This window comes from Rhincodon typus, chromosome 24 (genome assembly GCF_021869965.1).
Source record: "Rhincodon typus isolate 14 chromosome 24, sRhiTyp1.1, whole genome shotgun sequence".
Classification (NCBI taxonomy): Eukaryota; Metazoa; Chordata; class Chondrichthyes; order Orectolobiformes; family Rhincodontidae; genus Rhincodon; species Rhincodon typus.
In genome coordinates, this window is record NC_063355.1 from 3,458,585 (window position 1) to 3,476,633 (window position 18,049).

Consider the following 18,049-nt stretch of genomic DNA (forward strand, 5'->3'; position numbering starts at 1 on the left):
TTGTAACACTCACTATTGTAACACTCACTATTGTAACACTCACTATTTTGCCATTCAAGCCATTAACAAGTATGATGCAACATTGTGGCTCCCAGAGCAGTTCCTAAACAGCTGAGGTCCACATTTTCAGTGACTACTGATGAAAAACTATGAGGGAAAGCATACACATTATACAAGAAGCATGTCTAGCCAATATGTTTATAACCAAGTCTAGGAAAAACAGTTTCTAACTCTGTCAAGGTTACAAAACAGTAGCATTTTCCCTACAGAGGCAAATTGCTTTCAGTGAGATTAGTCCATGTTTTAATATCTCTTATCATCCCAAAGTGTGGGCAGACTGTATTCTTCATGTAAAACCAACATGACATGTACTTACTTCCTGGAAAATTACTGCACAAATACTCAACATAGCTATCCTGCCATCCTAGCTACACAGGGCAAAATCTCCTGCTATTCTGCCTGATGGGGAAACAGTCAGCACATTAAGAACCCTCCTTTTTCGACTTCATCAGGCACACCCAGCAGGAGGTCAGACTCCCTGTTCCACTTTTCTTTCACTTTGATGCAACATGAAGATTGTTTAATAAGTACACAGAAACATTCTTGCACTATGCCACCATAGTGCGAGACCACACAGCAAAGCAACATGATAAACTAAGCTGTTATTTACAATGATTCACAGCAGAATTCACCACCAAGCATATTTGTACAAGAAGCTTAAAACTGGGATATTTTACTGGAACAATCGGTAGATTTCACTTTCGAGGAGGTTAGGATTGTTTAGTACAGAGTTTATTAGAACATCATTTCAAAATGATCAATTAAAATACTTCCCTTCAGAACTAAGTTGTAAAACATAAAAATGGTACTATACCTGTTTAATCAGCATGTAGGTCTCCGACATGATCTTTTCAATCTTTCCCAGATCAACAGTCATAACTTTCTGACCTTGCTGCCAGACCCTGTACGCGTCTAACAGCAACGTTTTCCCAGATTCTGTGTCATCTATCAGTTTTCTCTTCCTGCTTGTTTTCCTGACCACCTGACTGGCCACAACATGGGGCACTGCTGTTGAGACTTGCTGTTTTGAGCTGATGCTCAACTCTTCCAAAGACAGTTCAGCAGGTTTACATTCAGCACTCTTTCCCTCAGTAACCCCAACAGTTTTACTGTGTTCTGTATCCAAACCACTGGGAGGTTTGAATGAAAAATCCAATTTCCCCTGTTCAACAGAGCCATCCAGTTCCATTGGCTCCTCTGTGCCGATGCATGTTTTGCTAATGTCACCCAATACTGGATCATTTTTATCTCCTTGTTCCATGTTCACAACCTGGGGCGACTGGCCTCTTGGAATATCCTTTACCCCATTCTCTGTATTTCTTAAAGGCCCATCAGAGTTGGTGAGTTTCTTGGTCACAACACCCTTGTGCTCCTCAGCAGTAGGCTTGTTTGAAACATCTGTTGTCATCTCCCCCATTGGAGAGCCTGAAGATCTTGGAGGCTGGTCTTCAGAAATCTAAGCAGCAAGAACAATGGAGGAAAACATCTGTTACATAGTTAACCCACAACTTGACTTTCCTTGACACTGTTCTCTTTCTTGGGACAGCAAATAATCACATTTCCCCTCAACAAATCCATTTCCTTTATTTAAACCTGCAGGTACCCATTATCTCAAAGATCTGAAGCTGAGGAAAGGCACCCCTTCTCTTTACCTTCTTTCCAGACATTAAAACCTTAAATCACTTGGTTATCAGTTAGAATGTACCTAACACAACCAGGAACAATCGTCTTCTTTGTGATCCAGTTGAAGATGGTTTGTGATAGCACAAGAATCCAAACATTTGTTATAGGAGAGCTCACTCTAATCCATCAGAAACACATCTGCTCTGAATAGACTTAAAATGATCAGAAATACGATCATCCACGGGAAGTTCCCAACCAAACGTTTCTGCAGATTATAATTCTACCATGGGAAGGAGGGATGGAGTGTGCTACTGGCCAGGCTCTCATATTAACCACTAGAGGAAAGGGCCGTCAAAATATTCCTGACAATTAACAGCATAATAATAGGTAGAATTACCCCAGATAGTTCCTTCAAGTTGTCCTCAAGCACCTTTACTGTGAAAATTAATGCCCGCTTGGCGAGCACTTGACGATCCACATCACGCAAATACTTCCTGTGAGAAAAACACCAAACAGAAACACTATGACAACAGAATGCAATGCATCCAGTTAATGGAACCACAACTATTTAACTTCTACATGAACCACTTCCTCTATAACTGTTGAAGTCAAATCTTAATTTCTTTGAGAAAAGAAATAAAATCACTTCTTTCACCTAAACGTCTACATTTTGTTCAGATATTGTTTACACGCCAGTGTGAAGATACTCACAAATGGATCACCGAGATTTCAAAGTTAGGAAAACAAGCTCGACGTCAATTATAGAGTTTGAAAGGCCGTGTCTTAAATTGGTTCTTTTGAGATATTTTATTTAAGACCTGGAGGCTGCATGCGATAGGTTTTAAAATAGCTTCAACCTTTGGGACTGAGTAACTGATGAAAGTACCTTTTCACTGCAAGTCCTGTTCATCAACCATCCTTGTGCTCAATGACCTACAATGGTGCCCAGTTCACTAACCATGAAATATCAGAGCTCTTATTCTAATATTCAAATCCCTCCATTGACCGCACTCCATGTTCATGACCTCCAAGCCTCCAACAACACTACTTGTCAATTCCAAATCTCTTATGCATCTTCGCTTTCTTTTGCACTGTAAAATTCTATGATGTTCTTGCACTCCCATCGATAGTTATGTCCTCTGTCGAGGCATTAACCTCAATTTTCTCCCTAAAATTCTCCTCCTTTTCTACTCCTTTAGAGTTCTTTGAAGTTTCAGTTTTTTGACAAAGCCTTTAGTCTGCTGTCCTAATATCCCATTCATTGGGTGATTATGCTCCTATGAAGCATCTTAGGGCATGATGCTACATTAAAAGCTTTAAATGAATGCAAGCTGTTGATGTTGACTATAAATGCATCAATTTAAAAACAATCTCAACAGTTTCAATCTTGTCTCTTTTGTAGGTGACTAGGCTGCACAATGCTGGGCTAATGCAACACAAATTGGACAACAGTTATGTCTCATTCCAGCTTCAAAGGCGGTACTAACACAATGTGGAGGGAATGAACTCTGTTGTTATACAGTGACTACAATACTGCACACTCCATATGATAATACATGGGAAACATTCTTGTCCTCAGCACCAAGATTTATCTCCTGTAAGTTAGGCAAAGACATTATTCAAATTTAAATACCTCTGACAATTCTTCCCATTGCTGCCTCATGTGAAAAAATCCAGCAAATGGTTTAGTAATGAGCCATGCAAAGTACAAAAGTTCTTAATCTGAGATGACAAGTATGCAGGCAGAGTCATACAGCACAGAAACAGACCCTTTGGTTCAACCCATCTATGCTGATCATGTTTCCAAACTAAACGAGCCCTGTTTAGCTCACATTCCTTTGAACCTTTCCTAATCACACACCTATCCAAATGTCTCTTAAATGTTGTAACTTTTCCTGCATCCACCACTTCCACTAGCAGTTCATTCCACATACAAACCATCCTCTGCGTGAAAAGGTTGACCCTCAGGTCCCGTTTAAATCTTTCCCCTCTCACCTTAAAAATACTCTTGCCCACTACCCACAACCACCCCGCAGCCCACGCACCCCACCCCACCCACCCACCAACAGCGGTTTTGAACTCACCCATTCTAGGGAAAAGACCTTTGCTATTCCCCTTATCTATGCCCCTCATGATTTTATAAACCTCAATAAGGTCATTCCTCAGCCTCCTAAGCTCTGGTGAAAGAAGTCTCAGCCTATTCAGCCTTTCCTTATAACTCAAACCCTCTAGTCCCAGTAACATCCTGGTGAATCTTTTCTGAACCCTCTCCAATATCCTTCCTATAGCAGAGCGACCAGAACTGTATACAGTGCTCCAAAAGTGGCCTCACCAACGTCCCTGTTCAAATATATATGATAGGACAGTCTTCAGAAAAGTGATCATTTAGACCTACTGAACTGTAACTCAGCAAGAAGGACTATCTTAAGATGAGGAAAACTGAGAGTGAGCAAGTATCCTAACTAAATTGCTGGACAGTTTCTTGCCTTATTCTGAAGTAAATGTTAAAGGAAACAGCACAATAACACATAGCCAGGTGGCTTGTTTACTTGAAATTAACCACACTGTATCTTTACAGGGCCACTCCTTCAATTTGGTTGGGAAAGGTCAGAGTACTGACCACACACTGGTTTCATCCTGAGATTAGTCAATATTATTGCAGAACTAAACAAACTGCTTGAAGCCAGAGACATAAAATCAAAGGAATACGGTCAATGCCTATCCTAGTGGCTTCTGCCATTCTTGGACAAGCATTCCATCTTTTGAAGCACTCTAGGTAGCTTGCACTTAAAACAACACAAGGAGGGTAGGCAATATCCATTCCTACACCAGGACAGGTAACGTACTGGGTACATTGGGGATGGGTTGAGGATGGAGTGTGCACAGCTCAAATCAGCTACCAACAGTCTCATCTACTAAAACAAGCTTTGGCTAGTTTATGAATGATACCTGATGAGATCGTGCAAAATTCACCCCAGCCTGGTACTTTTCCTGCAATTTTAGGAGTCACTGTAGAAACTCTCTCTCCTTTAATGAATCCACCTCGAGTAGTATGTACATTTAATTGTTGTCTTGACCCAAGATATTCAATGGACCTAAATCATGTGATGATTAAAAGAGGAATTAACTTCAAACTGCTACATTGGTCTGTAGTCAACCTTACTTTCCCACATTTAAATTATATATCTCATCTCTAGGTTTGTGCTTAATTTCCAGCGATGCAATAGTTACTAAGGGAAAAATTTGAATCATAGAATCCCTAGAGTGTGGAAACAGGCCCTTCAGCCCAATAAGTCCACACCGAACCTTGGAGCATTCCACCCAGACCCATCGCCCTATAACCCACCTGTGCTAGACATCTCTAAATAATTTGACATTGAAGTCATTCTACTTTTACAAATAAATCCCAAAAGTCTTCAAGAAGCACCTCAATAGTAAAAGGGTGGTAAAATGAGGAGTAGGGCTGATTAGGGACTAAAAAGGGTATTGTACTTGGAGCTAAGACCATGCCTGAGGTGTTAAATGAATATTTTGCATCTGTCTTTACCAATAAGATACTTCCAGACATAACAGAGGAGGAAACCCAATCATTAGAAGGGTTTAAGATTGATTAAGGAGCAGGTATTCGGCAGGCTGTTGATACCTAGGGTTCTTAAGGCACCAGGACCAAATGAGATGCATTGGAGGGAGTGAGTGTGTGCAAATTGCAGAGGCACTGACCAGTATCTTTCAATCTTCCCTAAACGTAGGTGGAGCAATAAGACTGGAGAATTGCAAATGTTACAGTCTTGCTCAAAAATGGTTATAAAAATTGATTCAGCAATTACAGACGAGTCAGTTTAACTTCAGGGGTGGGGAAACTTCTGAAAAAAACAACCATTAAATCACAAGGAAAAAGTGTGGATTGATTTGGAAGAGGCAACACAGATTTAAGGAAAATTCTGTTCAACTGACTAGCTGGAGTTTTTAGAAGAGGGAACAGAACAGGATTGATGAGGGAAGGTCTACTGATATGGTGTACATGGACTTACAAAGGTATTCAATACAATGACACGCAACAGACTAATGAGGAAAATAATAAGTCGCGGAATAAAAGAGACAGTAGCAACCTGCCACAAAATTGGCCGAGGGATAGGAAACAGAGTGTAATGGTTAATGGGTAGGTTTCACGAAGCAAGATGATTTGTAGTGGAGCTCCCCCAGGGTAAGTATTGGACCTTTGCTTTTCATTATACATGTTACAGAAATATATCGAAATGATCTAGATCTCAGTGCGGACAGAACAATTTTAAAGTTCTTCTCCCAAATGGTTGTGAATCTGTGGAATTCCCTGGCCAGTGAAGCAATTGAGGCTACCTCGTTGTGTGTTTTTAAGGCAAAGATAGATAGATTTTTCTTTTAAACAGGAAAGGAATTAAGGGTTATGGTGAGCATGTGGGTAAGTGGAGCTGAGTCCATAAGAAAGATCACCCATAATCTTATTGAATGGCGGTGCAGGCTCAAGGGACCAGGTGGTCTACTTCTGCTCCTAATTCTTACGTAAGACTTGAAAGAATTTTAAACTGAGAACGACATTGTGGAACTTCGAATAGACATTGACCCTCTGGTGGATTGGGCTGCTAAGTGACAGATGAAGTTCAATGTAGAGAAATGTGAGGTGCTGCATTCTGGTACAAAGAATATGGAAAAACAATTTTAATAAGGGTCCTATTCCAAGTGGTGTGCGAATCTGTATACATAAGTCATTAGAAGTGGCAAGATAAGCAGAATCACCAATAATAAAACAATCAGTACTCTAGGTTTCATAAACAGGGGACTTTAGTACAAGAGTGGGAGGTTATGATGAACTTTATATAAAGTCACTGGCTAGATCTGGACTGGAATATTGTGGTAAGTTCTGGACACCACACTATAGACTGCACTGGCAAAAGTGTGGAAGATGCTTACAAGAATCGGTCCAGGGATAAGATACCTCAGTTTTGAGGCAGGCTGGGATAGTTTTCCTTGGAGAGGGGAACGCCAAGAGGAGATAGATAGAAATTTTCAAATCACGAGGGGTCTAGACAGAGTGGATAGGAAAAATCACCATACCTGCTCAAACCAGACGGCACAGTTTTTGAAATGTTTGCTAAAGAAGCAAATGAGAGGTGAGAAAAACACTTTTCATTTTTTTTCAGTTAGCAGTGGTTAGGGTCTAGAACGCATTGCCTGGAAGTATGGTGGAGGCAGGCACAATTGAGGCACTGAAGAGCGCAGTAGATGATTATTTAACTACAAACAACGTGCAGGGGAATGGGAAAATGGCAGGAGATTGGCACGAGATTAAAATGCCCGGACAGCTGGCCTCCTTTTACACGGGAACGGTTGTAATTTGCCTGATTTTACGACTTGTTTAGGCTACGGTGTAACAAAAGGCCAGAATTTTCTTCCATCAAAGTCTAAAAAAATGACATGCAGAAAAATCCAACATTGGAAGACATCAGAGAAAGGCAATTGTTTATAGGAAAGACTCATGCTGTTTGGTATTAATGCTGAAGCATGCCAACAGAAGTGGCAAGCTGTAGAAAGCTTGAAACAACCAGTGCCAGACTGAAGAGGATAAGGAGGTTACCATCCAGCGCAATGGTTAATGGCTCCAGCTTTGTTTTCTGACATTTACTAAATGCAATAGTGTGAAAACATGGTAAATTTTTGGGAAAAAATTTTGGCCAAAAGGGACTGAGATACTTTAAAAAAAAAACTGGTAAACCCTGAAAACTGTTTCCCTTGCGTATATTTTTTGCCTATGATGGAAGCAAGTCGAGAAGGCCCGTTTCAGATCTAGCTTACAAGAATAGATATGGTCATAGAATCACAGAATTCCTTCAGTGTGGAAACACTGACCCTCCAAAGAGCATCCCACCCAGTCCCTGTAACCCTGCATTTCCCATGGCTAATCCACCTAGTCTGCACATCCCTGGACACTATGGGCAATTTAGGCCAATCTACTTAATCTGCACATCTTTGGACTGTGGGAAGAAACCCACACAGGCACAGGGAAACATGCAAACTCCACACAGACAGTCGCCCGAGGGTGAAATCAAACCAGGGTCCCTAGCACTGTGAAACAGCAGTGCTAACCACTGAGCCACCATTGCCATCCACAGTTTTTTCCAAAAGAGCAAGTGTTTCAGATGATTTTCCAACTTGAAACAATAGCCAATTTCTAATAAATGTAGGATGAACAAATTAGGAAGAAGCACAAAGTTTCTTCAGCAATGAAAACCAATTTTTCTGAAATGCAAATTGTCACTTCTGGTTCTTTTGAGTCTCAGCCACATAGCCCATTAACTATTAGGAAAGCTAAATAAAAATAAGAGTGCTGAAACGTCATTGAGAGCAACTTACAGATTGCCTGTCAATGTCTCCACAAAGAAAACCTAGGATTACCAGCAAAATAAAATAAACAAGTGAAGATAATGTTTATCAGTGATGATTGATTTTGGCTTTCCAGTTTAAATGGAAGATGAGTTTAATTTCTCAAAATACCATAATTGGATGAGGAATGAGCATCTCTGGATATCTTGGGTAGTAACATGATAACTACACTCATATCCCATTTATATGCATTTCTTTTGTGGTACAATTACTAGGTATACAAAGAGCATTCTAACATATTAAAATTGAAATTAGCACATCACATAGGTAGAGATACAACCCAACAGCAAATCTGCACAGCAATATCATTTTTACAATGTCTCTTTCTCATACCAATGTCTATGCAATGTTGTCAAAAATTTAATCACCCAGATCACGTGGTAGTTGCCAATAGGATATGATGCAACTAGATTCTGACACAGAAGATCTACAGTTGTATAAAAACGGTGTTTCTGCATAATCTGAAAGTAAAGCAGGCATATATACACGGAATATACACGGTAAAATGGGAGAGTTTAGGAAAAGCAGCTGCCTAACTCAATAAATAACAGCTAACAGTGCACTGTTCTTGAAAGCGTTCACATTTCTTATGTCGCTCTGGTACCTTGGAACCAGCAGCTATTTAATGCTTGTCTTTTCCTTCTTTGACAAGAGATTTAAAACTGGCTCACAGGCTATTTCGCGCTAAAGGTCGTAATTTTCAATAAATTACTGCAGTTCAGAAAGACCTGAAGTGATGTGCCAAGGATTATCAACATTAGATGTACAGGGGAACTAGTGAGAGAGTCCTAACATTAAGGAATCCTTAAAGAGTACCTTCCAAAAATCACAATCAGTTCAGCTAGAAGAAGGGCAGCAAAACATGGGAAACACACCACTTGCCAGCTCCCCTCAGGCCACTCAACATCAAAACTTGGAAATATATCACCACTTTTTAGGTGTCACCAGGTCAAAATCTTGGAACTTCCTCCCTAATGGTATTATGGGTCTGCTCAAGGCACATGGATTGTAGTGGTTCAAGACAACATCTCACTTCCACCTTCGCAATAGATGCTGGCCCAGCCAATGATGCCCACATCCCATCAGTAAGTTAAAAATAATTTGGAATTCTACAGTCTTCTGGTACAACATTGAGCTCAACAATTTTATCCAGGTTTGGGCTGAAATTTTGATCCCAACATCTGCCTCCATTTTGTTCCTTGCTGATTTGTTTTTTCTTGCATCTTTCTTGATTCCTTTACTTTGTATTTGGATAGCGGCTATCCAGTTCTTTGCACCTCATGTGGACACATCGTTTGTTTCTTTACCAGTCCCTTTACCCACTTCTTTTCAGACCACAGTTAGAATACAGTCTTGGTCCCCTTATCTGAGCAACTGTATTGGAGGCAGTCCAGAGAAGGTTCACTAGGTTGATTCTTGGTATGAACCGACTGTCTTATGAGGAGAGGTTGAGTAAGTTGGGTCTGTACTCATTGGGCTTTAGAAGAATGAGAGGAGATCTTATTGAAACATACAAGATTCTTATTGACAGGGTAAATGCAGAAAGTTTGTTTCCCCTTGTGGGAGAGTCTAGAACCAGAAGGCATAATCTCAAAATAAGGAATTGCCCATTTTAAACAGGGATGAGGAGGACTTTTTTTTGTCTCAGAGGGTAGTGAATCTGTCAAATTCTTTACCTTAAAAGCCTGTCAAGGCTGGATTGTTAAATATATTCAAGACTGATATAGACAGATTTTTAATCAATAAAGGAAGCAAGGGTTTCAGGAAAAAGGCAGGAACATAGAGTTGAGGATTAACAGTTCAGCAATGATCTCGCTGAGTGACGGAACAGACTAAATGGGTCGAATGGCCTACCTCTGCTCCGTTTCTTATAATCTTAACACAACACAATTAGATCTGTATGGGCTCAATGACTGCACAGTGGTAAACGTTTAAACCAACTTCAAAAATATGAAAACTGATTCTTCAATGTACAAATAGTGTTGTTAAAAGACAATAGGCCAAGACCAGGTTATTTGAATTATATGACTTCTCTCAGAAATAATTTGAATCAAGTATATGATCAATGTGACAGGTCTAAAAGTGTTCACAGGCTTTTGCTTCATACATTTTATATATTTATATATTTCATATTTACTGATGCTACAACATTTTGCAAATTAGTTCTTGGCTCGTAAAACAGGCTCTGTATTCATTCATGAGTTGTGGGTGTCACTGGTCCATTTAGTGCTCGTCATTAGTTGCCATTGAAAAGATCATGGGAAGCCATGTTCTTGAACCACTATCTGTGGCGGAGGTAGATCCCCGACACTGTTCAGGAGGGAGTTCTTTTGACCCAATGACACTAAAGGAACAGCGATTTTCAAATATATGGCTTCAAACAAAATCTGCAGGTATGGTGTTCTGGGCTACCCTTGTCCTTCTAGATGGTAGAGGTCATGGGTTTGAAAGATGTTGGCAAAGGAAACTTGGTGAGTTACTGTAGGCCGTCCTGTAAGTGGTAAACACTGCTGCCACCGTACATCAGAGTGGAGGGAGGTAATATCTAAGATGATGGATAAGGTACTATTCAAGTGGGCTGGTGTGTCCTGGATGGTGTCAAGCTTCTGGAGTGTTGTTGGAGCTGCACCCATCCAGGCAAGTGGGGAATATTCCATCACACTCCTGACTTGTACCTTGTAGATGGTGGACGGGCTTTGGGAAGTCAGGAGGTGAGTTACTCGCTGCAGAATTCCTAGCCTCTGGCCTGCTCTTAAAGTCACAGTATTCAAATGGCTAGTCCAGATGGTAGTGGAAGATTCAGAGATGGCAATGCTATTGAATTCAAGGGAAATGGTCCTATTTTCTCAATGTAGATGGTTATTATCTGGTATATGTGTGGCAGGAATATTTTTTGCTGCTTATTAGCCCAAGCCTGGATGTTTTCCAGGTCATGCTGCATGTGGATTGTGTAATCAGCAACAAACATCCTCAGTAGTGACCTTACAATACAAGGAAGGTGTCTGATGAAACAAGTGAAGATGGCTGGACCTAGGAAGCTACCCTGAGGAACTTCTCCAGTGGCATCTCAAGGCTGAGGTGAATGGCTTCCGAAAACCACTCTCTTCCTCTACACCAGGTATGACTCCAACCAGCAGAGTGCTCCCACATAATCGTCGCCCTCCCCTACCAGCTATTCCCATTGTCTCCAGTTTTGATAGGGCTCTCTGGCATGATGTTCGGTCAAATGCAGCCTTGATGTCAAGGGCAATCACTCTCTCATCACCTCTGGAATTCAACTCTTTTGCTCAAGTTTAGGCCAAGGCTGTAATGAGGTCAGGAACTGATTGGCTCTGTTAGAACCGAAACTGAGTGTCACTGAGCAGTTATTGCTTAACAACATGGAACTTTTGACAACCCCTTCCATCACTTTGATGATTGAGCGTATATTGATGTGGTGATAACTGGCCTGATTGGATTTGTCCAGCTTTTTATGTACAGGGCATACCTAGGCAATTTCATGCTTTGCTGGGTAACAGTGTTGAAACCATTCTGGAAAAGCTTGACTAGGGCACAGCTAACTCTTTGACACAAGTCTTCAGTCCTATTGTCATAACATTGTCAGGACCCAGATTCTCTACACTATCCAGTGCCTTCAGCCATTTCTTTATATCACACAGAGTGAATCAATTTGGCTGAAGAGAGGCATCATGATGTTGGGGATCTTGGAACGAGGCTGAGATGGGTTATTTACTTCGCACTTCTGGCTGAAGATGCTTGAAAATGCTTCAGCCCTTGACTTCTGCACTAAAGTGCTCAGCTCCCTCCCATCATCAAAGAATGGGATATTTGTGGAGCCTGATGTTAATTGTCTAAGTGTCATATCTCCAGACCAGACCATCAAATTTGTGTTGCAATCGTGCTACTGACTGATTACCATTTTTTTTATGAAAACAAATGAGTTCCAGGTACTTACAAGAGAATAAAAACTCATGTTTTCACAGTTTTCTGAACTAAGCTGGAACAGTTATACAATCTATATACAGATTGGTGTGTACACGTTATATCCAGAGGCAACATGAAGCAAGTAGGATAACAAACAGTGGCCAAAATTCTACATCAATTAGCAAATGCAATCAAGGCAGATCCTGCAGACTGTGTGGCACTCAGACCTCTCAAAGTCAAGTGACACAATAGCCATCCAATCTCATTATAACTTCACAAGGGAGTTAACTTTGGAAGATCTGCCCTTGAAGCTTCCTCAAAAGCCACTCCGTTATGGACTGCCTCAACAACTGCTTATGTTCTGGTCAGTTACTGCTTTCCCGGATTCTGCAAAATGCAATCCAGCATTTAATCGAGATCACAACTCCAGCATTTTACCAAGAGATAATTTCACTAAGCAAGTATTGACCCTGGGAATTTCCCAAAGCATTAATCTTTCTCAGCTTCATCAAGCAGCTCCTAGAACTCCTTCCTTAGTCGTAACAGCACTGAACTGTCCAACAATTCATATGGCCTCTTCCCAAGTCCTAAGGCTCAGAACCAATGTAGTTCTGTTGCTTTAACAGGCTAACTAAACAGCAGCACTGCTTACCATGAAGCTTGCTTCTCTGTTACATACTGCTGACCTCTCCAACTCCCTGTAACCTTAGAACTAATCTTCAGTAACCCTTGACCGTTGTGAGTGATCTTTTAAAAACCTTGCAACAAGTCCCACTTTCTTTCTAGGCAATATTGAACGGAACTACTATTGTGGAACAGTCAAATGGATCAACTCTTTGGAACTGCTTATTCTTTGACGGTGTGGCAGGACTGTAGAGTTTAGATCTGATCCGTTGCTTGTGAGATTATTTAGCCTTCTGCTGCTTGGAGTCTGCATTATAGTTTCACCAAGATTACATTGTGAATGTATGTCTGGTACTGCTCACGACATGCCTTCCTGTACACTTCATTGACCAAGGGTTAGTCCCATGGCTTGATGGCAGAGGGGGTTATGTCCTTTTATTAAGTTACAGGTTGTAGTTAAATACAATTCTGCTATTACTGATAGCCTACAGCAGCTTATGGATGCCCAGGTTTGAGTTGCTAGACCCGTTTTAATTGAACTGAATTTAGTGTAGTGATAATCCTACCCAACAGTGATGGAGGATGTCCTCTTTGTGAAGATGGGACTTCATCTCCACAATACTCTGCAGTGGTCACTCTTACCAACACTATCAAGGATAAATGTATCTGCGACAGTAAAATTAGAGAGGATGAGGCCAATTTTTTTCTCTCTTATTGATTCCTTTGTTGGGCGAGAGGCCGTGTCATTTAGGACTTGGCTAGCTCAGTCAGTAGTGGTTCCAATCAGCTGCTCTTGGTAATGGACATTGAAGTCCCCCACCAAAAGTACATTCCCTCTTGGTGCTTCCTCCAAGTGGATTTCAACTGGAGTAGTATTGATTCATCAGATTTGGGAATTGGAAATCAGCTGGTTTCCTTACTCGCATTTGATCTGTTGCCGTGAGACTTAGTGAGATCTGGAGTCAATGGTTAGAGCTCGAAGTCAACTCATTGAGATGGTAACAACTGCAGATGCTGGAGTCAGAGTCAATACTGTGTGGAGCTGGAGTGTTTGTTACTGACTGCAGACCACTGTGCTGACTTCTCTGCAATGGTGTATGTCCTGCAGGTGGCACACGACATATCCAGAATTAGTGATGACGCCTGGGACGTTGTCTCTGAGCTATGATTCCGTGAATATGAATACGTCATTGACTAGTGTGTGAGACAACGTCCCAATTTTGGCACCAGCACCCAGATGTTAATATGGACAACTTTGCAGGATCCTGGTCAATGCCGGGTGATCCATTGGTTTTACTCCTCTTTAGAGGATTGGTGAGGTAGATCCGTAAATAGAAGTCATACAGTACATAACTTCCTTCTTAAAACTCTCAACAAGATGGTTGACTGGACAGAAACTACATTGGCATGAGTGCATTTACACTGTATTGGGGAAAATTTGCTGACCTTTAGAGACCGATTAGTCAAATGGAATAACTTATAAAATAAAATTACCTGATTAAATTATCTACTCAGTCTCGTAAACTGTCTGATGCATCAGAGTAAAAACACTCCAGGCTTTGTGCCTCAAGCTAGACAGATGAATAGAAATTAGAAAACAAAAAAAATCACTCTGTGAAATCGTGAGTTTTGTTTTTCTCTTGCTGTGAAAAAGAACAGGAAAACCAAAAGAGGATCCCCCACATTTGGTCTTTAGATTGTGACTTCAAAAGCACAGGTACGTGATGGGTATGTAAATACACATATCAAATGAGGAAAGACACAGCAGTAACACAGCTTCAAACAGGACTCACGCTCAACTCAAAATGGCAATGCTCTACCCCTGACCAGCACTAAAGCAGGAAGATTGCGCTATGATCAGTTAGGATAGTTGCAGATGCTTGCATTATATAACAGCTATACAGCCGAGGTTAAAATAGTTGAAGGTACTGGACTAGCACATGGCACACTGTCTTTTAATCCACAGGATTTCAACCAGAATTTAATCTAATTCAGCTACAAGAATGTCTTTTCTGAAATATTCCATTCAAATTTATTAGCTAAATACATTTACATAATCTCAAGATTACTGCTAAGTAGCATAAAATAAACTGTACAGAACTGTACAAATATCACAGAAATAGCTGCCATATGAAGTATCGAGATCACTTCAGTACAGTAGGCTAATTGTCAGGTTGGAACAGTGACCGGGATAAACTGTTGTGTCAAATGAAGCAAGTCTTCACTAATGAGATTTAAAGAATCAAAAAGTGTTCACAACCATTACCTAAGACAACAGAACTGGTACAAAATCAATTTACAGTTCGGAGAATTTCCAGCTCAGAAGAGAACTCACTATTGCTGTTTGCTCTGTGTTAGAAAGTGACCATTTTCTCCCTTATTTAATCGAAGCAGACATGCAGAGAAACAAAATAATTTTATGCATTGGGTACAGAAATAATTTCAAGAGCTGATACAGATCTGAAAGAACATCGCCTTCAAGTAATTTCTTTAAATTCTATTGATCTGTGAAGTCCAACTGGGCTGCAGTTCAGCAGTATCCACACTATCAAAGAATAGTAACACCAGCACACCTACCATACATGCCCTCAAACCTCTTGCTATGTGTTGTCCTACTGTATCTGCTTCTTTTGCTTCAAAACATGCTTGAATGTTACACTCAAGCTTCACTGTTCACTGAAACCTCCCTCTGACTAGTTATGTAAGCAATATCCTGCTCTGTTTATCCCTTAAACTCTACTCCCTCTGGTGCTTTTACACCAGCTTCATTCGTGTGAAATTAACATTGTGTGAATCCAGTAACATTTGCATAGTTTCTATTTATTGCTGCTTAACAAGTGTAAAAAAAACACATTAATGCCAAGTCAGCACATTAACGTGCATTGCTTTTTCCCAGGAACAGCCTGGAAGCACAGAGAAAACCTAGCAACCATTATGGGTTACAGCTGCACAGCCTGGAACCAGAACTGTGACAGGAAGGTTAACTAATGTTATGGAGGAGGGTTTAAAGTAATTTGGTGAAGGGAGGGAGATTTGAATGAGGCATCCAGGAGAAACAGAGTGCACAGAGAATGCAGGACACAACAGTGCTAGAATAGAGAGCTCAGAAATGGGAGGGATCAAATAGGGAAGAAAAACAAAGCTCATACAGATGGGTGAATTATTGGCGCAAATTGCCTCATGAGATTACATATCGATAAAGAGGGAGATGTGGTTCAAATAAGAGCAAGAATCATCACAAAATCCTCAGGTGAAATATGGAGGGAAAATAATGAGGGTACTGATCAAATTCTCTAGACCACAGACCATAAGAAATAGATAAGCCATTCAGCCCCTTGAGCCTGTTCCGCCATTCAGTAAGATCATGGCTAATTCAAAATTCCTCACATTCACCTTCCTACCCTTTCCCCATTCCCTTTCTCCTACTGATCAAGAATCTATCTCAAATGGAAATATATGTAAGGGATCTGCCTCCACAACTCTCTGTGACAAGGAGTTCCAAAGACTCTTAACCCTCAAGATAAAAAAAACTTCTCCTTTCAGTCTTAAATTGGTGCCCCTTAATTCTGAGACTGTGCCCTCTGGTCCTAGACTCTCCCACATGGAGAAACATCCTCTCAGCATTTACCCTGACAAGCTGCTTAAGAATCCTAAATGTTTCAATGAGATCACCTCATTCTTCTAAATTCCAGTGAATAGCATACTAATCTGTTTAACCTTTGCTCATAAGACAATCTCTCCATATGTTTAGGGGTGGCATAGTGGCTCACAGCGCCAGGGACTCAGGTTCAATTCCAGCCTTGGTCAACTGTCTGTGTGGATTTTGCACATTCTCCCTACATCTGCGTGGGATTCCTCTGGGTGCTCCGGTTTCCTCCTACAGTTCAAAGATGTGCAGGTTAGGTGGATTGTCCCATAATGTCCAGGGGTGTGAATGCTAAGTGGATTAGCTATGGGAAATGCCGGGTTACAGGGATAGGGTGGGGGTGAGTCTGGGTGGGATGCCCTTCAGAGGATTGGTGTAGACTCAATGGGCTGAATGGTCTGCTTCCACACTGCAGGGATTCTATGATTCTTTTATACTGGGGACCATACTACTGAACCTTCTCTGAACTGGCTCCAATGAAATATCCCCCCTCAAATAAAAGGACCAAAACTGCTAACAGTACTCTAAATGTGACCTTGCACAGTTGCAATAAGACTTCCCTACTGTCATACTCACCCTGCCTTGAAATAAGGGCCAACAGTCCATCAGCCTTCCTGATTTCCTACTGCACCTATGTACTAGCTTTCTGTTTCATGCAGATTTTCTCCATTTAAATAATATTCTTCTTTTGCTCTCCCTTCCAAAATGAACAACTTCACATTTTCTCACATATTACTCCATTTGCCAACTTTATACCTGCTTACTTAACCTGTTAATATCTCTAACCTGTCTGTATCTCTCTTGCAACTTGCTTTTTCAGCTTCTTGTGTAGTCTGTAAATTTGGCTACAGTGCTTTCGCTTCCTTCCTCCAAGTCATTAATATATATTGTAAACTGTTGCAGTCCCAGCATTGATCCCTGTGGAATCCCACTGGTTGCGGGTTGCCAAACTGAAAGAGCCCCTTACCCCAACTTGCTGTTTCCTGCCCATGAGCCAATTCTCTATCCATGCGAATATACTACCTCCAACACCATGGGCTCTTATCTTTTGATTTAACCTGACAGAATACCTTTGCGAAGTCCTAATATAACACATCTACTGTCCCTTTGGACATCTCCATTTCCCAAACTCTCCCTATTTAAGAGAACTTCTGTCTTTGTGTTTTCTACCAAAATGAATAATTTCACACTCATTCAGATTATATAACATTCACCATGCTCTAGCCCATTCACTTGCTCTGTTTTAGACCTCTTCAAGCCTCCTTGTAACCTCTTCCCATTTTGCGTTCCCACCCAATTCAGTGTCATCAGCAAATATGGAAAAATTACCACATCCAAATCATTTATATAGATTGCGAGCAGTTGTGGACATGGCACTGATTTTTGAGGTGCCTTACAAGTAACTGCCTACCATCCTGAGGATGTTCCGTTTATTGCTACTCTCTGCTTTCTGTCTGTTAACCAATTCTCAATCCATTCTGATGTATTCCCCTCAATCCCATGCACCCTAATTTTGTCACTAACCTCATCAAGTCTTCAAGAGATCTAAATACACCTGCTCCGCTATGTTCTCCTTTGTTTAAGCCACAAGTAACATCCATAAAAATCTCCAAGTTTGTCGAGCTTTTCAAAAATTCATTCAGGGTATGTTGGCTTTGCGGACTACGCCAGCTTTTACTTCCCATCCCCAATTGCCCTTGATAAGGTGGTGGCAAACTGCCTTCTTAAAAATCTGCAGTTCTTTCATCTATGTAG

General features: G+C 40.9%; 1 protein-coding gene across 3 annotated transcripts in view; it reads right to left on the reverse strand.

The window, feature by feature from the left end:
• The window catches only part of cabin1 (calcineurin binding protein 1), a 404,357-nt gene that overhangs the window by 128,397 nt on the left and 257,911 nt on the right, over positions 1 to 18,049 (reverse strand). For all 3 annotated transcript variants that reach the window (XM_048611391.1, XM_048611392.1, XM_048611390.1), the window contains exons 30-31: positions 2,081 to 2,177; positions 875 to 1,516 (exon numbers count right to left, since the gene is read on the reverse strand). In XM_048611391.1, the coding sequence (XP_048467348.1) occupies positions 875 to 1,516; positions 2,081 to 2,177 (739 nt within the window). The remainder of the gene's footprint in view (positions 1 to 874; positions 1,517 to 2,080; positions 2,178 to 18,049) is intronic.